A 26,430-nucleotide genomic window follows, 5' to 3' on the forward strand; every position below is an offset into this window, starting at 1 on the left:
GAAAGGGACCTTGGAGGTCTTCTAGTCCAACCCCCTGCTTAGGCAGGAAATGGTTGTCCAATCTCTTCTTTAAAACCCCCCAGTAATACATTCGCTGATATTAGTATGGAGTAGTGTTGATCTCTGTCCAAATACAGTGGTACCTTTACCTAACAACGGCTCTACTTAAGATTCATGGGTTTTTTTTGCCTCTTCTTAAGAACCATTTTCTACTTAAGAACCCGAGCCCGGAAAAATTTCCCAGGAAATTTGAGAACAGCACGAAGGCCCAGCCAGTTTCCTGCCATTCCCCCTGGGTTTCTCTCTCTGGCGCAGTGTATGGGAGGCAGCCTCGTGCCGGGTGTATGGGAGGCGCGTGCTCCTCCTCGCCGTCTCAGAGTCCCTCTTTTTTTGTAATGCTTTTATTTCTTTCCTAATGGGTTTGCACACATTATTTGCTTTTACATTGATTCCTAAGGGAAAAATAGCTTCTACTTACAAACGTTTCTACTTAAGAACCTGGTCACGGAACGAATTAAGTTCTTAAGTAGAGGCAGCACTGTATTGGGCTGGCAATATATAAACTGAGCTATGTCTGTTCAGCTGAGGTGTTGCAGGTAGGCCACAAGGGGGAGCCAGAGTTCATAGCTTATTTCTCTGAGTCGCTCTCTTTGTTTCTCTGGCTACTGCATTTTCTCTGCAATCTCTCTGTATTGTAGTCACGTATTATAGCTAAAATGTGTTTCGGCTTGATATCTTTATTTGCTGATTATGACAAAAACAACTGGTAAGAAAGACTATGTTCTTGGTAATATTTGGACTGTTATTCTAATTTATTATGTGTATGACTTTAGACTTATTTAGATTATAAGATTATATTCAGATATAGATTATATTCAGATTTATCTGAATATGTTACTTTCTCAAAGTAAACTTTAATTCAAGTTGGTATATCTTTGCGTGGCTGAGTTCATAAATATAATTAGAATCACTAATCTCAATATAAATATTTCTGTCCATGCACAACCTTGGTAAACAAGGATTCCTCTGCTCGTACATTAACAAATAGGCTATTATTTCTTTTGTAAAAAAATCTAAAACTTATCTCTTCCCAAAATTCTCTTTTCTGATGGCTATTACGGAAGCAAAAGTAGCTTTTCAGGCTTTTGAGGTTATTTCCCTTTATATTTCTGTTAGGGGTTGAATTCACTTGCCTGGTTTCCCCTTCAGTCCAGAGACCAAAGAAAGATAAGGTACAATTTTAGCTTCCAGCTTTTTATACCGGGGCATGAATCAAAACCCAGCAAGATTAAATACCTCCCTTCGCTGGATCAAGGTGAAGAACACTGTCAGCTCCAGACGAAGCGTGCAAATTGTGTATCTAAATTTAGGAAGACTTCCAAATAGCATAAATGCAAAGTAGGACATGAACCACAAACTGGTGTCCTGGTCGATGTTACCACCTCCTGCTGTCAAAAAAAATGCATTTCCCCAATTAGACAAACAATTCTGTTACATCTTTGGAGCCAATTTTCTCCTCCTTCCAAGAGAGGCACCAGCCACAAATTGCTCGAATATGTTATTCTTACCACCTCCAGCACATTCCTCCAAGTGGAACAGTGGTTTCTTGTAGCTTTAATTTTTTATCAAAATTCAATATACTACAAAATAAAAGCTTGCTCCACGAACCATTATATTTTTGGTGTTTTAAAAGGTTTGGGTTTGGTTTTTTTTTTACAAATATTTATAAACAAAAGGTTAGAAACTTCAACAGTACAGTTGCTAATATAATTATATAAAAGAGAAAATACGAACATGTTTTACACCGACGTACTCTACAAGGGGTACATGTCTCTAAAACCTTGGCTCCAGTTCTGGTCCATCCGTCTGCGGTGCTGGCTCCACACCTACCAGAGAACCAGGGGACCCAGTAACCATGCTCCTTTCCGCATACTCCACCTGGATCCCGCAGCTGGGTTCCGTCAATCTCCTCTGGCAATGAGATCCTCAATGTAAGCATCCAATTCGTCGTCTGAATTAAAATCAATATCCTAAAAACAGGAGGGAAAAAAATTTAGTCTGTATTAAGAGGAAAACGCTCAAAGAGCAGCCCTAAGTATATTGCCCACAAAATAAATACAGTGTTCCCTCGATTTTCGCGGGGGATGCGTTCCGAGACCGCCCGCGAAAGTCGAATTTCCACGAAGTACAGATGCGGAAGTAAATACACTATTTTTGGCTATGAACACTATCACAAGCCATCCCTTAACACTTTAAACCCCTAAATTACAATTTCCCATTCCCTTAGCAACCATTTAGATTATTACTCACCCTGTTTATTTATTAAAGTTTATTTTAAAAAATATTTATTAAAGGCGGACGAAAGTTTGGCAATGACATATGATGTCATCAGGCGGGAAAAACTGTGGTATAGGGGAAAAAACCCATGAAGTATTTTTTAATTAATATTTTTGAAAAAAACGTGGTATAGACTTTTCGCAAAGTTCGACCCTGCGAAAATCGAGGGAACACTGTAAAATAAATCCAAACACAATAGAGCAGTGATGGCGAAGCTTTTTTTTCCCTCGGGTGCCGAAAGAGTATGTGTGTGCTATCGCATATGCACAAGTGCCCACAACAGTCTTCTATGTTTCTATTTCAATGTATGGTTTGAGTAATATTAAGAATACTGTATTCTTAACTCAGAAATCAAATGATCGCGACATGGGATGTTAAAAGACCAAAAATAAATAAAATTTATTGGGGGGGGGGGGCAGAAATGAAAAATAAAGATTTGATGCGAGAGCTCTGGGAACGGTTGGTTTTGCACCACTTGAGACCAGAGATCGTCCAGGCCCTCTAACTTACTTCTTGTACTTTCTGGAGTAGAGCGATGATGTTCGTCCTCAGTTTCTGAAGCTTGTCGTTGGTCTCTGTGACCTTCTGCTCCAGGACGTGAACTTTCTCCTCACAGGCTTGGATCTGACCGCAGGCACGGGTTTGGTAGGAGTTGCACAGGTTCTGCAGACCCACCTCGTATTGCTTGAAGTACTCTTTCTGGGAGAAGGGAGAACGGAAGAGACCATCCTAAGGGTTTTGGTTTTTTTTACATGATTTCCCCCCCCGACTTTTAAACATTTTTTTTTAAAAAAATTTTTTAATAAAGTTTTATTTACAAGGATATACAGTGGTACCTCATCTTACGAACGCTTCTTCTAATGAACTTTTCAAGATACGAACCCGGTGTTTAAGATTTTTTTGCCTCTTCTTCCGAACTATTTTCACTTTACGAACCCAAGCAGCTGCTGCTGGGATGAAGGGGTTTCTTTTTTCCCCCTTTTTTTAAGAAAGAAAAGGGAGGGGCAGCTTGGAGGAGTAAAGATTTTGCATGCTTGCAAAAGCACTGAAACGGTGTCTTTTGAAGAAAGAAAAGGGAGGGGCAGCTTGGAGGAGTAAAGATTTTGCATGCTTGCAAAAGCACTGAAACGGTGTCTTAAGAAAGAAAAGGGAGGGGCAGCTTGGAGGAGTAAAGATTTTGCATGCTTGCAAAGGCACTGAAAGGGTGTCTTTTGAAGAAAGAAAAGGGAGGGGCAGCTTGGAGGAGTAAAGATTTTGAATGCTTGCAAAGGCACTGAAAGGGTGTCTTTTGAAGAAAGAAAAGGGAGGGACAGCTTGGAGGAGTAAAGATTTTGCATGCTTGCAAAGGCACTGAAAGGGTGTCTTTTGAAAAAAGAAAAGGGAGGGGCAGCTTGGAGGAGTAAAGATTTTGCATGCTTGCAAAAGCACTGAAACGGTGTCTTTTGAAGAAAGAAAAGGGAGGGGCAGCTTGGAGGAGTAAAGATTTTGCATGCTTGCAAAGGCACTGAAAGGGTGTCTTTTGAAGAAAGAAAAGGGAGGGGCAGCTTGGAGGAGTAAAGATTTTGCATGCTTGCAAAGGCACTGAAAGGGTGTCTTTTTAAGAAAGAAAAGGGAGGGGCAGCTTGGAGGAGTAAAGATTTTGCATGCTTGCAAAGGCACTGAAACGGTGTCTTTTGAAGAAAGAAAAGGGAGGGGCAGCTTGGAGGAGTAAAGATTTTGCATGCTTGCAAAGGCACTGAAAGGGTGTCTTTTTAAGAAGGAAAAGGGAGGGGCGCCCCCCTTGCCTTTCTTCCTTCCCACTCACCCTTTAGCCTAGCCTTGCTTCTTCCACCCGCCCCCTTTAGCTGCTCCTCCCTGCCCTCTGTTCCCCTCCCTTCTAAAGTTTGGGAAGGATTTGCACCCATTATTTGCTTTTACATTGATTCCTATGAGAAAGATTGTTTCGTCTTACGAACTTTTCACCTTACGAACCTCCTCCTGGAACCAATTAAGTTCGTATGATGAGGTACCACTGTATACAATAAATACATTGAGGTACAGACAGCAATATAGAAACAAAAGTTTGTGCATCAAATTTTAGGCAATATGCATTAACCAAAGACAAAACAGAATAGAACGAAACAATCAGAAATGGGAAAACAAACAAACAAGACAAAAACAAACAAACAAACAAGGGCGGGCGAGTGTACGGTAGATCTGTATTGAAAATATGAACTGAAAATATTCTCAATAGCTTATTACAATATAGCTAATGTTCTAAATTATGCATAAGTAAATGGGAGTGTTGCATATAGTGAAGCAAAGAGATTTTGAGTAAATCATTTTAGTTTTTAACCTATATCTTTATCTCATTTATCTGTTAAAAAAGAAGGGTTTTTAACACCAGATATATATCTATATACTTGGGATTTTTTAATGTTTAATGGGAAAGTTGTTCTTTTTTTCTAGCCAACGATAAAAGGGATCCCAGCAATTGTTAAATGGGGATTCGTCATTGTTTCTGATTCCCAAGGTTAATTTAGTCATTTCTGTGCAGTATTTGATTTTTTTCTATTAAATAGTTTCTATGTTTCTATGTTTCTATGGGGAATGTCTTCGTTTTTCCACCATTGAGCAAATACTAATCTAGCTGCTGTGGTGATATGGATAATTAAGTTTACTTGACTTTTAAGGACCTTCTGCCTAAGAATACCTAAAAGAAAGCATTCTGGTGTTATGTCTAATTTAAAATTTAAGATTTCGTCCAACCAGATTCCTATTTTCTTCCAGAAAGCCTGTGATTTTTCACATTGCCACCATATGTGGAAGTACGTGCCTTGTTCTTTTTGACATTTCCAGCAGCTAGAGGACAATTTTTTATTTAGTTTAGCAAGTTTTATAGGGGTGATATTACATGATTTTCCCCCTGACTTTTAAACATTTTAATAGTTTGTTTTCCCCCGCCCCTGATTTAATCAATAAAGAATTCTATTCTACTCCATCTTTTTCACAAATTCCCTGATATGTTTATGTTTATTAGATTTGTATGCCGCCCCTCTCCGCCCTCTCCGTAGACTTGGAGCGGCTCACAACACAATAAAAACAGTTTATAACAAATCTAATAATTTACAATTTAAGATATTTAAAAAACCCCATTATTAAATAGACATACATACAAGCATACCATACATAAATTGTATAGGCCCAGGGGAGATATCTCAATTCCCCCATGCCTGACGACAAAGGTGGGTTTTAAGGAGTTTACAAAAGGCGAGGAGGGTAGGGGCAGTTCTAATCTCTGGGGGGAGCTGGTTCCAGAGAGTTGGGGCCGCCACAGAGAAGGCTCTTCCCCTGGGGCCTGCCAACCGACATTGTTTAGTTGACGGGACCCGGAAAAGGCCCACTCTGTGGGACCTAATCGGTCGCTGGGATTCGTGCAGCAGGAGGCAGCAGGAGGCGAACTGACGATAATTCCCTGGCAATTCCCCGATTTCCCAAGTTTGCTGGACACCCTGTCCATGGGGTTGCGATAGATCGGACACGACTTCGCAACTAACAACATTTGTTGAGTAACAGGTTAAGATTATGTGGAGTTTGGGGAAGAGGGAGTCTACGGAGAGGGGCCGCATACAAATTTGATTAATTAATAAATAATAAATAAAATAAAACATAATTTAATTACCATCTATAAATCTATAATTTTAGATTTATAACCTATAATAAAAATGTAAATGTATCTTTGTTAGCGGAGGCGTTATCTCGAAAAGTGCTTCACCGACTGCTTTTGACACTGCATTCCAAATGAACATAGTCCTTATGACATCCCTCCCAAACCAAACTACCCCTCCATACCAAAATATTATATAGATATCACCACCTGTGACAGGTAAAAATTGGTCAAAAACATAGAACTCCCTGGTGAAAACCATAGGAGGTGTGTTTTGATTGGCTGCTGAAAAGGCAGGTAGTTGGTTTTGCATGGAGACTGGTGACAAGCACAGCAGGCTGCTTTGATTGGCTGCTGACATATCTGCCGAAGTAACTGATTATTATAGAAACATAGAAAGATTGAGGGCAGAAAAAGACCTCATGGTCCATCTAGTCTGCCCTAATACTATTTCCTGTATTTTATCTTAGGATGGATCTATGTTTATCCCAGGCATGTTTAAATTCAGTTAACTGTGGATTGACCAACCACGTCTGCTGGAAGTTTGTTGCAAGGATCTACTCCTCTTTCAGTCAAATAATATTTTCCCATGTTGCTTTTGATCTTTCCCCCAACTATAGTATGAGAAATTTTATCAGCTGAACACAGGACTCACCAAAGGGAATGCCACCAACTCTTGCGAGCTCATAGAAGTCAAATCCTGCTTGGAGATGGGGAAATTGGGGGGCAGGAAATAACGCAAGCAATTCCTACGGAAGCAAAGGGAAGACAGTCAAATACATAGGTCCCAGGGGAAGAAGAGCCTTCTCTGTGGCGGCCCCGAGTCTCTGGAACCAACTCCCCCCCCGGAGATTAGAACTGCCCCCACCCTCCTTGCCTTCCGTAAACTCCTTAAAACCCACCTTTGCCGCCAGGCATGGGGGAATTGAGATATCTCCCCCAGGCCTATACAATTTATGTATGGTATGTTTGTAGGTATGTTTGATTAATAATGGGGATTTTTAAATGTTTTTTAAATTATTAGATTTGTTATGAATTGTTCTATTGCTGTTGTGAGCCGCCCCGAGTCTACGGAGAGGGGCGGCATACAAATCTAATAAATAAATAAAATAAATCAATAAATAGCAGTTAACGACACACACAAAAAGCAGAAGAAAATCATTATGTTTGTGTACGTGTGCATGTATGAAGGTAACGTATTTTTGCTGATAATGAAAATGAAGGGAGACTAGTATAGATCTACTTCAAGCTATTTAGCTCTCATCAGCCAGCCATACCCTTAATGGGATGTGGATTTGCTCAGTCTGCCTGTTAAGGCAGTAGCTTTTTTAACCTCTAAGCCAGTGTTTCCCAACCTTGGCCACTTGAAGATACCTGGACTTCAACTCCCAGAAGTCCCCAGGCAGCGTTCGCTGGCTGGGGAATTCTGGGAGTTGAAGTCCAAATACCTTCAAGTGCCCAAGGTTGGTGAAACACTGCTCTAGGCCATGGGTTCTCCTCCTGTCTCAGCCAGTGTTCCCTCTAATTTTTTGGGGGGGTGGGCGGAAAAGTATAGTGTCTGAGCGGCAGTCCCTTCGGGACTGGGCGGCACAGAAATAATAAATAAATAAATAAATAAACAAACAAACAAATTAAAAAAACCACCCTGTTTTGCCTGAGAGAATTTCAAAATAAAATACTGTACTGTGTGTCTATAACAGTGAGCTCATAATAGGGCAACTCTATCAATATCAAAATGCCACTTAAATAGTTGAGCTAGTTTCAAACTAGATTTTGATTTTCTTTCTCTTCCTTACTCCCATTCTTTTTCTTTCTCTTTTCCTTCCTCTCTTTTTTCTATCTGTTTCTCTCCCTTCCTCTCTTCCTCTCTCTCTCCTTCCTTCTCACTCTTTCCCTCTCGGCTTCTGGGCAGGTTTGGAAAACTCTGAGTTGATGATGATTTTTAAGTGAGCGATTGCTCACTGCTCAGCTTAGAGGGAACTATGGTCTCAGCTGGTACCAGGGAAAAGTTACGGAGCATACGGCTTCCTTTTTGCTTATACAGTAAATCCCTCGCTACTTCGCGGTTCACCTTTCGCGGATTCGCTACTTCACGGGTTTTCAAAAAATGAAATCGGAAAGGCTGCTTTTAAGTTTATTCAGAAAGTGCAAAATGGGAAGAGGACACAGATGCTGGAAGACTGAATTATAACTATAATTATAGAGCCGGGGTGGCGCAGCAGGTAGAGTGCTGTACTGCAGGCCACTGAAGCTGACTGTAGATCTGAAGGTCAGCGGTTCAAATCTCATCACCGGCTCAAGGTTGACTCAGCCTTCCATCCTTCCGGGGTGGGTCAAATGAGGACCCGGATTGTGGGGGCCATAGCCTAGCTCTGTTAAAAAAAAGTGCTATTGCTAACATGTTGTAAGCCGCCCTGAGTCTAAGGAGAAGGGCGGGATAAAAATTGAATGAATGAATGAATGAACCAACAAACAAACTATCGTGGCCAATGGTTTCGCACTCACCGTAGCGATTGGGCTAACAAGTCCGCGTGCTCCTGGCTGCTGCCGGGTCCAGTGGTGTCTGGCTCAATTCGGCCGCATTCGGAGGTAGAAGGTTCCGAAGGGCCGTTCGTCAGCTGCTGCTGTTCTTGCGGTCGCTCCTCCTGGTGCGTATCTGGGCTTTGGTGTTCTGGAGATGGGGGCCTCATCAGCCGCACATCCTCGCTGCCTCTCTCCACCCTGAACGGAGCGACAGGCGCGTCAAAGGTCTCTGCCATTCTCAAGTCCACACGTTTTCTGAACAGTTTTTATCCCAGAGCTATAACTACACTCAACAATGTACTAGAGCAGCAATGGCGAACCTATGGCACGGGTGCCACAGGTGGTATGTGGAGCCATATCTGCTGGCACATGAGCCGTTGTCCTAGCTCAGCTCCAACGTGCATGGGTGTGCTGGCCACCTGATTTTTGGCTCACACAGAGGCTCTGGGAGGGCGTTTTTGGCTTCCAGGGAGTCTCTAGAGGGATGGGGAGGGCGTTTTTACCCTCCAGGAAAACCTTTGCAGCCTGGGGAGGGCAAAACACGAGCCTACTGGGCTCACCAGGGAAGCACGGAAAGCTGTTTTTGCCCTCCCCAGGCACTGAATTATGGCTGTGGGCACTTGTGCATGCGCGATAGCGCATAAGTATGCTCTTTCGGCACCCGAGGAAGAAAAGGTTTGCCACCACTGTACTAGGGGGTCACCATCAGTGAACTGCTGGACAATACTACTTGGTCTGTGGTGTGGATGTTTCAGATGGGAAATTGTGGTGAGTTGAGCCTGTTCTTTCGGATTGTTATGTATGTTGAGATTGGTCTTTGGCGTCATACGAATTTTGTTGCACGGGTATACTGTGTATATACATACAATGACAATAAAGTATTTATTTATTATTATTGTTGTTGTTATTGTTATTATTATTATTTAACTGCTTCAGCATTCCCTCCCCCCGACAAAGCTAAAATTATTAAAATACTGAATGCAACTTTAAAAAAAACGTCTATTGATCATCTTAAAAAGCAGAATAGGCAAAGAGAGTTATTTTTCTGCATTGGGTCCTGGGGAATAATTTAGCAATTAACACGATGCAAAAGTAGTGTGTGTATGGGGAGGGGAGCCTTTGATCTGATCCCCAGAATGGGTTATCTTAAGTTCAAAGATTCTTGGTCTTGGACATCACAATCTGAGTCTGTTTCAGAATGAGCGGCATATAAAAATCTGAGTCTGTTTCGGAATGAGCGGCATCTAGGAGCCGAGGTGGCGCATTGGGTAGAGTGCGGTACTGCAGGCCACTGAAGCTGACTGCTAGATCTGCACATCAACGGTTCGAATCTCATCACCGGCTCAAGGTTGACTCAGCCTTCCATCCTTCCGAGGTGGGTAAAAGAAGGACCCGGATTGTGGTGGTGGTGGCAATATTTATTTATTTATTTATTAGATTTGTATGCCGCCCTTCTCCGAAAACCCGGGGCAGCATAAATCTAAAATCTAGAATAAAATCTAGAATCTAGAATAAAATATGCTGGCTGTTAAAAAGTGCTATTGCTAACATGTAAGCCGTCCTGAGTCTAAGGAGAAGGGCGGCATTAAAAAAAATAAAATCGAATAAAATAAATAAATAAATACAATCAATCAATCAATCAATCGCTTCATCGCACAAAATTTCAAGTGCCCTGGCCTCCCAAAGCCCCTCCTCCCCCTCCCATTGCTCCAGAATCTAGACTAGACTTTCAATCCTGGGCCTAGAAAGCCTAGAACTAAGACGCCTTAAACAAGATCTAAGTATTGCCCACAAAATCACATGCTGCAACATCCTGCCTATCGGCGACTACTTCAGCTTCAACCACAACAACACAAGAGCACACAACAGATTTAAACTTAATATTAACTGCTCCAAACTTGACTGTAAAAAATATGACTTCAGAGAACCGAATTGTCGAAGCGTGGAACTCATTACCGGACTCCATAGAGTCATCCCAAAACCCCCAACACTTTACCCTTGGATTATCTATGGTTGACCTATCCAGATTCCTAAGAGGTCAGTAAGGGGCGAGTACAAGTGCACTAGAGTGCCTTCCGTCCCCTGTCCTATTGCTCTCCTATATCTCCTATACCTTTCTTCTATTCCTATATCTCTTCTTCTATTCTTTCATTGATAAGTTCTATTACTATATCTTCTTTTCTATTCTTTCATAGATATATTTTACTATGAGTGTCTCCTCTATAACCTTCATCATGTATTTTACTATGTATGTATGTATATGTATATATATATGTCACATGTTTTTTTGCTGAATTTGAAAATTAAGGGAGACTAGGATAGATCTATTTCGGCCTTATTTTGGCCTCATCAGCTAGCCATACCCACTGGGACTTGAACCTGCACAACCTTTGCCTTGTGAGGCAGAGAATTATCCTCTAGGCTACAGTATCCAATCTCTTCAGCTCTGCACCAGGGAAGGGTTACATATTTTTGTGTCGAATCACCCTGGTGTATTGTTGAAGGAACATCACAGCTCCTTATATATATACCCACTAAAACTCTCATTGTGTATTGGTCAAAATAAATAAATAAAAATAAATAAATATACATTAAAAATTACCATCGATCTCTTGGGGTGACATCGGTTGGGACGTAGTCAAATTTCACCTTCCAACGGACGGCCTGCTTGCCCGCTTCGACTGCTGTAATCCGGCCCGTGAACCACTCCTTGTTCACGCGCACCTCCACGTGCTGCCCTTTGTCTGAAGGGGAGAGAGAGAGAGAGGCGGCTCAGAGACCCACCAAAAAAGAAAAAAGCCCCTGGCTGACAAAGCGGCGCTCTCTGTGCTCTTGCGGGAAAAAATCTCCAATTTGCAGCACATCTATTATTACATGGAATTGTACATTCATATCCAGGTAGCCCTTGATCCGTGACAACAGAGCCTAAGTTTCCCCTTACGAAGCAGGACAGTCAAAATGAGTTGTGCCCCGTTTTGTGTCCCCTCCCGCCACAGCTGGAAGGAAAAGGAACTTTTCCTTTCCTTGAAGTAGAACTGGGAAAAGGGTCAAAAAAGGGGCAACAAGAATGATAAAGGAAATGGAGCCCCTCCCTTATGAAACCAGGTTGCAACGCCTTGGTCTCTTCAGCCTTGAAAGACGGCGTTGAAGGGGGGACTTGATCGAAGGGTATAAAATCCTGCATGGGATAGAAAAGGTGGAGAGAGGAAAATCCTTTTCTCCATCACACAATGCTAGGACGAGGGGGCACTCGCTAAAGCTCATAGGTAAGAAAGTGAGGACAGACATGGGGCGACCTTTGAAGAGTGTTCGGAAACTTCAGATCGTGCAGAATACAGCTGCGAGAGCAATCATGGGCTTTCCTAAATATGCCCATGTTACACCAACACTCCGCAGTCTGCATTGGTTGCCGATCAGTTTCCGGTCACAATTCAAAGTGATGGTTATGACCTATAAAGCCCTTCATGGCACTGGACCAGGGTATCTATGAGACTGCCTTCTGCCGCACGAATCCCAGCGACCAGTTAGGTCCCACAGAGTTGGCCTTCTCCGGGTCCCGTCAAGTAAACAATGTCGTTTGGCGGGACCCAGAGGAAGAGCCTTCTCTGTGGCGGCTCCGACCCTCTGGAATCAGCTCCCTCCAGAGATTAGAACTGCCCCCACCCTCCTTGCCTTTCGTAAACTCCTTAAAACCCACCTCTGTCGTCAAGCGTGGGGGAACTGAAACATCTCCCCCTGCCTATGTAGTTTTCTGTGTATGATATGACTGTATGTATGTTTTTTATATATTGGGGTTTCTTGTTTTTTAGACTTTTTAAATGTACTATTGTTATTTTACAGTTTAACTATTAGATTTGTCATTATGTATTGTTTTATCATTGCTGTGAGCCGCCCCGAGTCTACGGAGAGGGGCGGCGTACAAATCTAATAATTAATAATAAACAGAGGGAAATATTTCTTCACTCGGAGGGTCCTTGGTTGATGGAATGCCCTCCCAGAAGAGGTCGTGACAGCTGTCAGCCTGGAGAGCTTCAAGGCAGGATTAGACAGATTCATGGATGCCAAGGGTGTTACAACAGTATTACAGCGCATGATTTACCTCCCTTTAAAAACACTGCAAGTGTAAGAGGCCAAGCCAAAGTACCTTTCTGTGCTCTTTTCATTTGTGCCAACTCCTCTTCTGCGCCGTCCGTCAGCTGAAAGCAGAGAGAAGCCAAACAGATTCCAAAATCAATCATCTACCTTGTGTACTTGACAGACCAAAATATTCAGAATACCACCCAGAATAAAAGTAAAAATTCCTTTTTGCACAACTGGAAATGTCATAGCATGCTCTACAGAGAGGGGTCCAGTCAGCCCTGTGCCATAGCTACAGGTGGATATTAGTTTGGAGCAAGGGTAGGCCAAATTGGCTCTTTCTATGACATGTGGACTTCAACTCCCAGAATTACTGAGCTAGCATGATTGGCTCGGGAATTCTGGGAGTTGAAGTCCACAAGTCATAGAAGAGCCACGTTTGACCTACCCCTGGCCTGGAGCCTATGCTGCAGACAGGAATAGCCTTAGCATAACATCAATTCATTTCATATATTTCATTCCATGATGTCCGTACTGCTCCCACCCTACTGGCCCACCATAAGGCCATTAAGGCCAGGCTTTGCCATCAGGCCTGGGGGCCATGAATTGTACATCTTTCACCCCCAAACTGATTGAATGAATGGTGTGTATGCATGCGATTATCTATTTATCTATTTATCTATCTATCTATCTATCTATCTATCTATCTATCTATCTATCTATCTATCTATCTATCTATCTATCTATCTATCTATCTATCTGATTTGTATGCTGCCCCTCTCCGCAGACTCGGGGCGGCTAACAGCAGTAAAAAAAACCAAATATAACAAATCTAATATAAAAAGTAATACAAAAAACCCCAATTTAAGAGACCAATCATACAAACAGACATACCATGCATAAATTTTATAAGCCTAGTGGGGAGTATCTCAATTCCTCCATGCCTGACGACAGAGGTGGGTTTTAAGGAGCTTATGAAAGGCAAGGAGGGTGGGGGCAACCCTGATATCTGGGGGGAGTTGGTTCCAGAGGGTCGGGGCCGCCACAGAGAAGGCTCTTCCCCTGGGTCCCGCCAAACGACATTGTTTAGTCGACGGGACCCGGAGAAGGCCAACTCTGTGGGACCTAACAGGTCGCTGGGATTCGTGCGGCAGAAGACGGTCTTGGAGATATTCTGGTCCGATGCCATGAAGGGCTTTAAAGGTCATAACCAACACTTATGACTGTGTTTTCATGACAAGTGGGTTTTTATTACAGGGTTTTAGTTTTAGATATCATATTCAACTTCTTCTTATTGTTCTCTATCTTTATGTATTTGCATTACAGTGTTCCCTCGATTTCCGCGGGTTCGAACTTCGCGAAAAGTCTATACCACGGTTTTTCAAAAATATTAATTAAAAAATACTTCGCTGGCTTTTTCCCTATACCACAGTTTTTCCCACCCGATGACATCATGTGTCATCGCCAAACTTTCGTCTACCTTTAATAAATATTTTTTTTAATAAACTTTAATAAATAAACATGGTGAGTAATAATCTGAATGGTTGTTAAGGGAATGGGAAATTGCAATTTAGGGGTTTAAAGTGTTAAGGGAAGGTTTGTGATACTGTTCATAGCCAAAAATAGTGTATTTACTTCCGCATCTCTACTTCGTGGAAATTCGACTTTCGCGGACGGTCTCAAAAAGCGAGGGAACACTATATATTATTTTGTAGGCCACCCTGAGTTCTTCGGGATTGGGCAGCATAGAAATCAAATGAATGAATATGTTTTAGCCTCCAGTCCCCTGAGTTGTAATGGGTCGGACACAAATTCACAACTAAGAACAACAACAACAAAAGGAAGAGAACCAAGGAGGGACAGTCGCAGCCATTTCTGCTCACAGGGTTCTAGGGAATTATTGCAAGCAGAGGAGCAAGTAATAAAAGGACTGACGAAATATTGGCAGGATGAGTTAGAAATTGATGAATGGGATATGGAAGGCATAATTGAAAATATTAAAAGAATTAAAAATACAAGAATAAGAGAGATGAGAAGAAAATTTTTACATAAATGGTATTATACACCAGTACAACTAGCACACTTTCAAACGATGATGAAAGGAAATTGTTGGCATGGATGTAAGGAAAAAGGAGTATATATGTTTTGGGAATGCAGTAAAGTCGAAAAATTTTGGAAGCAAATACAAACGGAAGTGAATAAAATTACGAATAGTGACTGGAAACTAACCAAGGAAGCAGCATTATTGATAAAAAATAGTGAGGTAAAAGAATATGAAGAAATTAAAATTGCAGCAATAGAAAGCGCCCAGGCAACTATAGTGCTTGGGTGGAAAGATGCTAACAAATGGACGATAAAAAATTGGTGCAGGTACATGGTGGATCACATTCACTACGAAATTATGGAAATTAGATTACATAATTATAATGAAGAGAAATTGGCAGTAACAATGAGGCGGTGGGAAAAGGTTAAAAATCATATATTAATATTAGTAAGCGATGCAAATGTAAAAAATAACATTCAATCACTCCATAAAGAATGAGCAATGTAATCCGGAGTGGAGGTAAATGAAAGATATAGAATTGAAACTTCCCCGGTGGAGGGATGTATGATTTTGTTTGGTGATGGTGCACACATTTATGTTTTTGAATTTATGTTTTTTCTTTTTGCAAAAACTTTTAAAAAATCAATAAAAATATTTTTTTTTAAAAAAAGGGGGGGGGGTTTCTAGTTTCTACTTCCACTTACTTCAACTACCACCTCGCTCAAGTCTTTCTTCTCTTCCTTCACCGTCACAGGTTTGCCTGCTTTCCTCTTCTCTCTTCTCAGCCCAACCTCCTCCTCCTCCATTTCATCTTCCAATGGGCCAATGCCTCTCTTCCGGGAAGTGGCAGCCTGCAAGAGATGAGAAACTTGCATCATGCCTCTTAATGGCCAATGTTTCTTTTTTCCCCCAAGCAGCAACTGAGTTCAGGTGTCATTCGGTAAGAGTAGCAGGGTATAAAAGTATCACATATTTTAAATTTTTTGTGCAAAGCGAGCAGGGAAAAATGCCCAACATTCTGCTTTTTTGTTTTGCTTGTTTCAAACTCCATATATACTCCTGACAGTATCTTCCTGCAGGTCTTTGACTTAAGTAGCTGGGAATCGGGTGGCATTTAATATACAGTGGTCCCTCGATTTTCGCGGGTTTGAACTTCGCGAAACGGCTATACGACGGTTTTTCAAAAATATTAATTAAAAAATACTTGGCTGCTTTTTTCCCTACACCACGGTTTTCCCCACCCGATGACATCATACGTCATCGCCAAACTTTCATCCGCCTTTAATAAATATTTTTTTTAATAACCTTTAATAAATAAACATGGTGAGTAATAATCTAAATGGTTGTTAAGGGAATGGGAAATTGTAATTTAGGGGTTTAAAGTGTTCAGGGAAGGCTTGTGATACTGTTCATAGTCAAAAATAGTGTATTTACTTCCGCATCTCTACTTCGTGGAAATTTGACTTTCGCGGGCGGTCTTGGAACGCATCCCCCGCAAAAATCGAGGGAACACTGTATTATGATTGTTATTAAATTACAGTTAGTTCTCACTTAGTAACTGCCAATGGCTGCAACTGTTTACAGTTACCATAGTGCTGAAATTAGGGTGTCCAGGGGGAAAGCATTTTGAAATTCCCTGATATTTCTCTGTAAGTTGCGATCAAGTTAATGCGCAGTTATAGATGACGTCATACCAAACGGCTAAGCCATGGAGAAATATCAGTAGAATAGGAAGTTGTTGCCACAGTTAGGCTAATTTTTGCTTGACTCTGCCAGGCAGCGCGATCCATTTTGTTTTTCTTTAAAGTTTTTTCCTGACTTTTAAACATTTTAATACAGTTTGGTTTCCCCCCGATTTATTCCAATTTTTTCACAAATTCCCTGAGAGCATATGAACCAACAAGACAAATTCCTTGTGTGTCCAATTACACTTGGCCAATAAAAATTCTATTCTATTCTATATTTCCCAAACCACCGAGTTCCCTGATAATTTCCTGATTTCCATGTTTTCCAGGTTTGCTGGACAACTTGAAATAAACAAATATCAGTAGCGTAGCAGACTTTTTGGATACTCTTTCTGTTTGTTATTTCTTTAAAAAAACCAATCTGCATTGTTTGGGCGAGTGTTCTAGAATGTTCTGTAAAACAGAGGCAGTTGGGCATTCATCCTCTAAAGCAGTGATTTTCAACCTTTTTTGAGCTGCGGCACCTTTTTTACATATACAAAATCATGGGGTACATTGAGCGAGGGGAGAATGGGGGGGCTAAAAAAAGTTTGGACAAAAAAATTCTCTCTCTCTTCCTCCCTTTCACTCTATTTCTATCCCTCTTTCTCTCTTCCTTCCTTCCTCTCTCCATCCCTCTTTCTCTCTTCCTTCCTTCCTCTTTTTTTGCTCTTTCTCTCTCCTCTTTCTTTCTCTCTCTCTATTGCTTTCTCTCTCTCTTCCTTCCTCTCTCTCTCCATCCCTTTCTCTTCCTTCCTTCCTCTCTTTTTTGCTTTCTTTCTCTCTCCCTCCTTCCCTCCCTCTTTCTCTCTCTCTTTCTTTTTCTTTCTCTCTCTTGCTTTCTCTCTCTCTCTTTCTCTTTCTCTCTTGCTTTCTTTCTCTCTCTCTCGCTTTCTTTCGCTCTCCCTCTTTCTCTCTCTTGCTGAGCTTCGTGGCACACCTGACCATGTCTTGCGGCACACTGGTTGAAAAACACTGCTGTAAAGGAAGGAACACTCCATCATCATCATCACCATCACTATCATCATTATCACTATTATTTAGAAAAAAGGGTTTTAACCTGGGCAGGCTTGATTAAGGCAGCTTTCTTTGGTGGAAGCATCACTTTTATATGTTTGGGGCTGGGGGATCTCAGCTGGCTTCCCGCATCGTGGAAGGGCTCGGGCATCATCTTTGCGATCGAGGCACATCTGGACAGAGGCCTTGCGAAAGTGGACTGGGAGCATTTCCGCGCGGCTTCCAGTGGATACTGTAACCTGGAAAGGTTCGACTCTTCCTGGTGCGCCAGATTCTGTGGTCTGGAGCAGCTGGTGGCTTGTCGGGGTGGGGGCCCCCTCTTCAGAGAGTTGAGGGGCCTGGAAGGAGATGGAAGAACGGGGGGCCTTCGCGAAGCATTCCTCAATACTTCCGGCAGCGGGGGAGACCGTGGCCGCAGGGATTTGTTCACCGACTCCGCCATCTGCCGGGACGTTATGAAAAGACAGATTTAAGTCCTCAGGTTGTTTTTTTTTAATGTTTATTAAATATTAACATTAAAAAGAGAAAACAAACATAATGAACATAAAATGGAAGTTGGTATAATGCATAATATGAAGTATTCATAGTAGTATATAATCTCGAGTGTATATGTGCAAGATACAGTATCAAATGTAAGGAATATAAGGTAAAAGAACAGAGAAGAGAAACATAGAAACATAGAAGTCTGACGGCAGAAAAAGACCTCATGGTCCATCTAATCTGCCCTTATTCTATTTCCTGTATTTTATCTTAGGATGGATCTATGTTTATCCCAGGCATGTTTAAATTCAGTTACTGTGGATTTATCAACCACGTCTGCTGGAAGTTTGTTCCAAGGATCTACTACTCTTTCAGTAAAATAATATTTTCTCATGTTGCTTCTGATCATTTCCCCCAACTAACTTCAGATTGTGTCCCCTTGTTCTTGTGTTCACTTTCCCATTAAAAACACTTCCCTCCTGAACCTTATTGAACCCTTTAACATATTTAAATGTTTCAATCCTGTCCCCCCTTTTCCTTCTGTCCTCCAGACTATACAGATTGAGTTCATGAAGTCTTTCCTGATACGTTTTGTGCTTAAGACCTTCCACCATTCTTGTAGCCCGTCTTTGGACCAGTTCAATTTTGTCAATATCTTTTTGTAGGTGAGGTCTCCAGAACTGAACACAGTACTCCAAATATGGTCTCACCAGCATTCTATATAGCGGGATCATAATATCCCTCTTCCTGCTTGTTATACCTCTAGCTATGCAGCCAAGCATCCTACTTGCTTTCCCTACCGCCTGACTGCACTGTTCACCCATTTTGAGACTGTCAGAAATCACTACCCCTAAATCCTTTTCTTTTGAACTATTTGCTAACACAGAACTGGCAATACAATACAGTGGTACCTCGAGATACGAGTTTAATTCGTTCCGGACCTGGGCTCTTAAGTCGAGCAGCTCTTATCTCGAACGACTTTTCCCCATAGGAATTATTGTAAATAATTTTAATTGGTTCCAGCCCTCAAAAAACTCACAAAGTTAGTCTAAATTATGCAGAAAGACATGTTTTTAATGAAGAAATGTACATGTACATATAAATGAATAATGAAGTTTCTTTCACTTAACTTGTAAACTTTCTTAAACTTTTAAATTTACATATGTTCAACTTCTCTGCCACCCAATCCTGTAGGACAGAGGTCCCCAACCCTTTTTGCACCAGGGACCGGCTTTAAGCGATCAAGAGAGGAATGGGTGAATGAATGGACGGAGGGTGGGAAGGAAGGAAGGAAAGAGGGAAGGGACAGGAACAGAGGAAGGAAGCAAGGAAACTTATGAAAGGGGAGAGTAAGAGAGGAATGAGTGAAGGGAGGGAGGGAGGGAAGAAGGTGGGAAGGAGAAAGAAAAGAAGAAATAGAGGAAGGGAAGGTAAAAGAAAGAAAGAAAAAGAGCAAGAAAGAAAGCTGCAAGCACCCCCCCGAGCTCCCCAGGCCGGCTGCAACCTTTTAAAACACGCGCGCCGCTTCGCAGCTGTCTCCTGAAGCCGAACGCGGAAGTTAGCGTTTGGCTTCAGGAGACAGCTCCTTGGCGCTTGTATCTCGAATTTGGGCTTGTAAGTAGAACAAAAATATCTCTCCCCTCCCAGCTCTTATCTCGAGTTGCTCTTAAGTAGAGCAGCTCTTATGTCGGGGTTCCACTGTACTCAGATTGAGGATTCCTTTTCCCCAAGTGCATTATTTTACATTTGGAAACTTTAAACTGCAGTTTCCATTGCTTTGACCATTTATCTAGTAAAGCTAAATCATTTACCATATTACAGACACCTCCAGGAATATCAACCCTATTGCACACTTTAGAGTCATCGGCAAATAGGCAAACCTTCCCTACCAGACCTTCCCCTATGTCACTCACAAACATATTAAAAAGAATAGGACCCAGAACAGACCCTTGTGGCACACCGCTTATAACCTGACTCTGCTCAGAATACTCGCCATTAACAATAACTCTCTGATGTCTACGCTTCAGCCAGTTGCAAATCCATTGAACTATCCAGGGATTAAGTCCAATCTTCACTAATTTATCTATCAGCTCTTTATGTGGAACCGTATCAAAGGCTTTGCTGAAGTCCAGATAGGCAATATCCACGGCACCACCTTCATCCAACACCTTTGTGACATAGTCAAAGAAATCAATGAGATTAGTCTGACATGATTTGCCTTCAGTAAAGCCATGCTGATTTGGGTCCAATAAGTTATTGTTTTTTAGGTGCTGATTTATCCTCTTTTTGAGTAGAGTCTCCATCATTTTAACTACAACTGATGTCAAGCTAACTGGCCTGTAGTTACCAGCTTCTTCTCTACTGCCCTTCTTGTGGATAGGCACAACACTGGCCATTCTCCAATCCTCAGGAATTTCTCTTGTTAACAAGGATTGGTTAAACAAATCAGTCAGGGGGGTAGTAATGACAGATCTGAGTTCTTTAAGAACTCTGGGGTGGATGCCATCTGGACCCATTGCCTTATTTATCTTTAATCGTTCAAGTTATTCTAAGATATCGGTTTCTAAGATCACTGGAGCTAAATCCGTACAGCTGGAAGCAATGCTATATCCCTCTATAGTATTATTTTGTAAGGTGTCTTTTGAGAAAACTGAACAGACGTAGCTATTGAAATGGTCAGCGATCTCATTCCCATTAATGCATGTATTATTCCCGGTACTAAGCTTCGTGATGCCGCAGTTTTTCTTCTTCTTATCACTAATATATCTGAAGAAGGTTTTATCCCCCTTCTTTACAGATTTGGCAATTTCTTCCTCTTTTGAGGCTTTAGCAGCATATATTATCTGTTTCACCTCCTTCTGTCTCATTTTATACACCTCCCTATCAGCTATACTTCCAGACTCTTTATACCTCCTATAGGCAGCCTTTTTTCATTGACTATAGCCCTTACATCATTGCTAAACCATAGCGGTTTCTTCTTCCTTTTACCTTTAGTTATTTGTCTTACATACAGTCCAGTGGCTTTTAAGATGGCCTTTTTTAATACAGTCCACTGGGTGCTCGCTCCTGCCATTTTATCCCTCCCCTTTAATTCATTATCTAAATATTCCCCCATTGCATTAAAGATTGTGTCCCCTTGTTCTTGTGTTCACTTTCCTATTAAAAACACTTCCCTCCTGAACCTTATTTAACCCTTTAACATATTTAAATGTTTCGATCACTTAAAACAACTTGCTAGCATTCCACACTGGGCTTATACCCAATGTTAAGAAAATTCCAGTCCCGACTGCCATTGTAACCAGAGGACTAACTGGATTATACAACGGAAGAGGACAACTGCGTAAACGGCAGGGGGATGAGGGCACTTACCTCTAGCATAGGTTGCGCGGTGACCTCCAGAGGCAGTTTTTTCAGGTCAGCATAAGAACGCACTGGGGTAGTTTTCTGGACAGAGCAAGCAGAATAAAGCATTTATTTATTTGTTACCTGCCTTTTATTATTTTAATTCAATGGGGGGGGGGACTTTTTTCGCCCTCCCCAGGCTTCAGGTGAGCCTCCTGGAGCCTGGGGAGAGCAAAAACTGACCCAAAGGGCACACCAGAAGTTCATTTCTGAATTTCCAGTAGGCCCACTGAGCCTGTTTTTTGCCATCTATAGGCTTCAGGAGTATTTCCTGGAACCTGGGGAGGCTGAAAAACAGCACAACAGGCCTACCGGAGGTCCGGAAACGACAATGAGGTCTGTGCGTGTTGTGGCTGGCTCTGGTCCTGCTCCTGCCCCAAAGACTGTGGATGTGGGGGAGACATCCACATGCTGCAGGCCTGTTTTGCCCCCGGTGGAATCTGCTGATGAAGGCTCCTCTGACCAAGAAGACACGAGTGACAGGGAGGAGGAGAGTGGGGCAGACAGCTCAGAAGGAGATCAATTATCTAGCTCCTCCTTGGATTCAGAACAAGAGTTAATGATACAGCCACGCATGCGGAGAGCGATGCATAGGCAACAACAACTGAGAGATTATTATCAAAGAAAATGAGGCCACCTGTGGTTGGGTGGGGCTCTGGTCATTAGTGAGGCTGCTATAAAGAGCAGCCTGTGGGTTTGGCCATTGTGGAGGATTATCTGATCCTTGTGTTTCGTGACTGCTTTACTGACTTTGACCTTTTGTGTGCTGATTTTTCCCCACTTTGAAACTAAACCAGGGCAAAGTGTGTTTCACTTTGTGAAAGAAGAAGGACTGTGAATTGCCTCACAGCTACAAGCTAAGTATCTCAGAACTGATAAGGGACTTGTACAAATTACCAGTTTGTTTGGAGACGAGTGCTCTTTGCTCTACCAAAAGAGGGCTTGGTTTAAGTGAATTTTCATTATAAAGAACATTGTTTTGAATTTTCAAACGTGTGTCTGAAATGTGTACCTGTGACTTTTTGTGAGGATTCTACCAGAGAGCCCGACAGAACAGTGCGCATGTGTGCGGGAGAGGAGCATAGAGGGGCATTGTGCATGGATGCAGGGGGAGGCATTGCCTTATGGTTGAGGGCATGCGCTGCACATCCGAAATTTCCCACCATTGCTCTAGAGCAGTGTTTCCCAACCTTGGCAACTTGGAAGATATTTGGACTTCAACTCCCAGAATTCCCCAGGCAGCATTGGAAACAGTGCTCTAGAGTCCAGCGTGCCAACTGACCTGCAAGGCATCCAGTTTCTCCTGCTGCTGGCGGATTTTATCCGACAGCTCTTTCTGCTTATCTTCCTGGGTCTTCTCTTTCCTGAAGAGGCTCAGGGTCACCGTCTGCTTCCACTCAGGAGCCTCACACCTGTGCCAGGGGAAAGAGGCAGCAGAAAGACACGTCAGCAATGTGACGGGAAGCATACGTGGGTTTAGGGTGCATGTTTGGGGGTCTATTACTAACACTGAGATGGAGAGTCACACCACAGGCCTACTCTGAATTAAACAGACACAGTGCTTATTTGAATATCTATCTATCTATCTATCTATCTATGTCCGTCTGTCTATCATCTATCTCTCTCTCTCTCATTTATCTATCTATCTGTCTCTCCGTCTGTCTATCATCTATCTATCTATCTATCTTTCTATCTATCTATCTATCTACCTACCTACCTACCATTTATCTATTATCTATCTATCTCTGTCCGTCCGTCCGATCAATCAATCAATCATTTATCTATCATCTATCTCTCTATCTCTCATTTATCTATCTATCTATCTATCTATGTCTGTCCGTCTGTCTATCATCTCTCTCTCTCTCTCTCTCTATCATTTATCTATCATCTATCTATCTATCTATCTATCTATCTAATCTATCTATCCATCCATCCTTCTATCTATCTATCTATCTACCTACCTACCATTTATCTATTATCTATCTATCTATCTATCTATCTATCTATCTATCTATGTCCATCCGTCCGTCTGATCAATCAAACAATCAATCTATCTATCTATCATTTATCTATCATCTATCTCTCTATCTCTCATTTATCTATCTACCTACCTACCTACCTACCATTTATCTATTATCTCTCTATTTATCTATGTCCGTCCGATCAATCAATCAATCAATCAATCAATCATCTATCTATCTATCATCTTCCTTCCTTCCTATCTATCTACCTACCTACCTACCTATCTACCTACCTATCTATCTGATTGATTTCTATGCCCCCCTTCTCCTGGGACACAGGGTGGCTGACTCCTTTATCACCGTGTTCTTCAAACTTCTCCATGTGAAAAATCAGCGCAGATCCCTCTTAGTATGCTTCCTATATTTAGCTTTGCCATAATGCATCTAGCACAACGGAAGCCAAGCTATATGTTGATGATTCTCAACAGAACCTGAGCTTCTGGGGAACACAGGTTGAACACCGTGCCTCTGTTATTATACAATTCATGGATTTGAATCCAAGATCTCTGCTTGCATATTTGTTAAGGGTCATTCTTTGTCAAGTGGACCAGGTGTCCACTTGACTGATTTTTGCAGCCTTATTTGAACAGAAACCATCAGAAAAACAACGTATAGGATAGAGAAAAATGTGCTCTTTCTAATGAAATAAAATTAGGGGTAGTGATTTCTGACAGTCTCAAAATGGGTGAGCAGTGTGGTCAGGCGGTAGGGAAAGCAAGTAGGATGCTTGGCTGCATAGCTAGAGGTATAACAAGCAGGAAGAGGGAGATTATGATCCCGCTATATAGAATGCTGTTGAGACCACATTTGGAATAATACTGTGTCCAGTTCTGGAGACCTCACCTACAAAAAGATATTGACAAAATTGAACGGGTCCAAAGACGGGCTACAAGAATGGTGGAAGGTCTTAAGCATAAAACGTATCAGGAAAGACTTCATGAACTCAATCTGTATAGTCTGGAGGACAGAAGGAAAAGGGGGGACATGATCGAAACATTTAAATAGTGATCCCTCGATTTTCGCGATCTCGATTACCGTGAAACGCTATACCACGGTTTTTCAAAAAATATTAATTAAAAAATACTCCACGGTTTTTTTGCTATACCGTGGTTTTTCCCACCCGATGACGTCACTCTCTTCCTTCCTTTCTCATCTTTCTTTCTCTCTCTCTTTCTCTATCTTGCTTCTTCCTCCCTCTCTCATCTTTCTTTCCTTCTCTCTCTTTCTCTATCTCTCCCCCTCTTGCTCTCGAGCGGCGGGCGGTGGGCGAGCGGCGGGCGGGCAGCAGCGAGGAGCCGAAGATCGGGGTTTCCCCTTTGCGTGGGCGGCGGGGAAGACCCAGGGAAGGTTTCTTCGGCCGCCCAGCAGCTGATCTGCTTGGCAGCGCTGCTGCAGGAGGACCCGTGTCCGAAAGCCGGTGAGAGGGGTGGATCGGGCGGCCGAGCGAGCGGCGAGCGGGCGGTATCGGCGAGGGCGCCGGACGCGCTGGGGGGGGGGCGGGGGAAGCCGACATTCAAAGCAATCTTTGTCGGCTTCCGCACTTTCATCGTTCCCCGGCTCCACCATCTGCGCATGCGCGGCCATGGAAAAAGGGCGCGCATGCGCAGATGGTGTTTTTACTTCCGCACCACTATACTGCGGAAAATCGATTATCGCGAGAGGTCTTGGAACGTAACCCTCGCGATAATCGAGGGATCACTGTATGTTAAAGGGTTAAATAAGGTTCAGGAGGGAAGTGTTTTTAATAGGAAAGTGAACATAGGAACAAGGGGACACAATCTGAAGTTAGTTGGGGGAAAGATCAAAAGCAACGTGAGAAAATATTATTTGACTGAAAGAGTAGTAGATCCTTGGAACAAACTTCCAGCAGACGTGGTAGGTAAATCCACAGGAACTGAATTTAAACATGCCTGGGATAAACATAGATCCATTGTAAGATAAAACACAGGAAATAGTATAAGGGCAGACTAGATGGACCAGGAGGTCTTTTTCTGCCGTCAATCTTTTATGTTTCTATGTTTCTATGTAAAAATGAAGATAATTGAAGGTGCGAAAACGGAGAGCTCTGTTTCATCACCTTCAATCATCTTCATTGCTATTTTTTTTTGTTCCTTCTGGGCTTAATTCTCTATCTTGATTCTGTTTAATTGGAGAATAAGAAGCATTCCTAAAGTGATTTATTTTATTTATTTATTTATTTATTTGATTTGTATGCTGCCCCACTCCGTAGACTCGGGGCGGCTAACAACAACAATAAAACAGCATATGACAAATCTAATATTTAAAATAACTAAAAACCCTTACTAAAAGCCAAACATACACACAAACGTACCATGCATAAATTGTACAGGCCTGGGGGGAAAGGAATATCTCAATTCCCCCATGCCTAACAACAGAGGTGGGTTTTAAGGAGTTTACGAAAGGCAAGGAGGGTGGGGGCAATTGTGATCTCTGGGAGGGAGCTGGTTCCAGAGGGTCGGGGCCGCCACAGAGAAGGCTCTTCCCCTGGGTCCCGCCAGATGACATTGTTTAGTCGACGGGACCCGGAGAAGGCCCACTCTGGCTGCTGGGTCCACCTGATGCAGGAGGCAATTAATTAAATTAATTAAACTGCTTCCTGATCCTTACCCACCTATCTTGTCCGGCATCGGAGTTCAGGTTACACACCCAGGTGTCTGGGTATTCTTGCTCCACGGCACTGAGCTTGAATGGGAGCGTCCTCCATTTCAAACAGGCGTCTGTCATAAGAGGACAAAACATATAATCAGCACGCTGGACGTGAGACACAGACCTCTCAACCTAAGGTCCTGAGGAGGCCAGTGATCTTACACATTTTAAGCCTGGTACATGTTGTGGTTAGCTCTGGCCCAGCTCCTGCCCCAAGGACTGTGGATGTGGGGGAGACATCCACATGCTGCAGGCCTGTTTTGCCCCCCCCCCCCGGTGGAATCTACTGATGAAGGCTCCTCTGACCAAGAAGACATGAGTGACAGGGAAGAGGAGAGTGGGGCAGACAGCTCAGAAGGAGATCAATTCTCTAGCTCCTCCTTGGATTCAGAACAAGAGTTAATGATACAGCCACGCATGCGGAGAGCGATGCATAGGCAGCAACAACTGAGAGATTATTATCAAAGAAAATGAGGCCACCTGTGGTTGGGT

The 26,430-nt window shown here is 42.5% G+C and overlaps 1 protein-coding gene across 1 annotated transcript in view; it reads right to left on the minus strand.

Moving 5' to 3' along the window:
• Positions 1–1,655: 1,655 nt before the first annotated feature.
• Positions 1,656–26,430, minus strand: part of MORC2 (MORC family CW-type zinc finger 2) — a 57,914-nt gene continuing 33,139 nt past the window's right edge. Inside the window, 11 exon segments of the mRNA XM_070763137.1 lie at positions 1,656–2,030; positions 2,848–3,036; positions 6,639–6,732; positions 8,489–8,704; positions 11,109–11,250; positions 12,651–12,702; positions 15,332–15,478; positions 17,412–17,810; positions 21,218–21,292; positions 22,533–22,662; positions 25,904–26,009. Coding sequence (XP_070619238.1) covers positions 1,962–2,030; positions 2,848–3,036; positions 6,639–6,732; positions 8,489–8,704; positions 11,109–11,250; positions 12,651–12,702; positions 15,332–15,478; positions 17,412–17,810; positions 21,218–21,292; positions 22,533–22,662; positions 25,904–26,009 — 1,619 coding nt within the window. The 3' untranslated portion in view covers positions 1,656–1,961.

The sequence above is a fragment of the Erythrolamprus reginae genome, chromosome 10 (genome assembly GCF_031021105.1).
Source record: "Erythrolamprus reginae isolate rEryReg1 chromosome 10, rEryReg1.hap1, whole genome shotgun sequence".
NCBI lineage: Eukaryota > Metazoa > Chordata > Lepidosauria > Squamata > Dipsadidae > Erythrolamprus > Erythrolamprus reginae.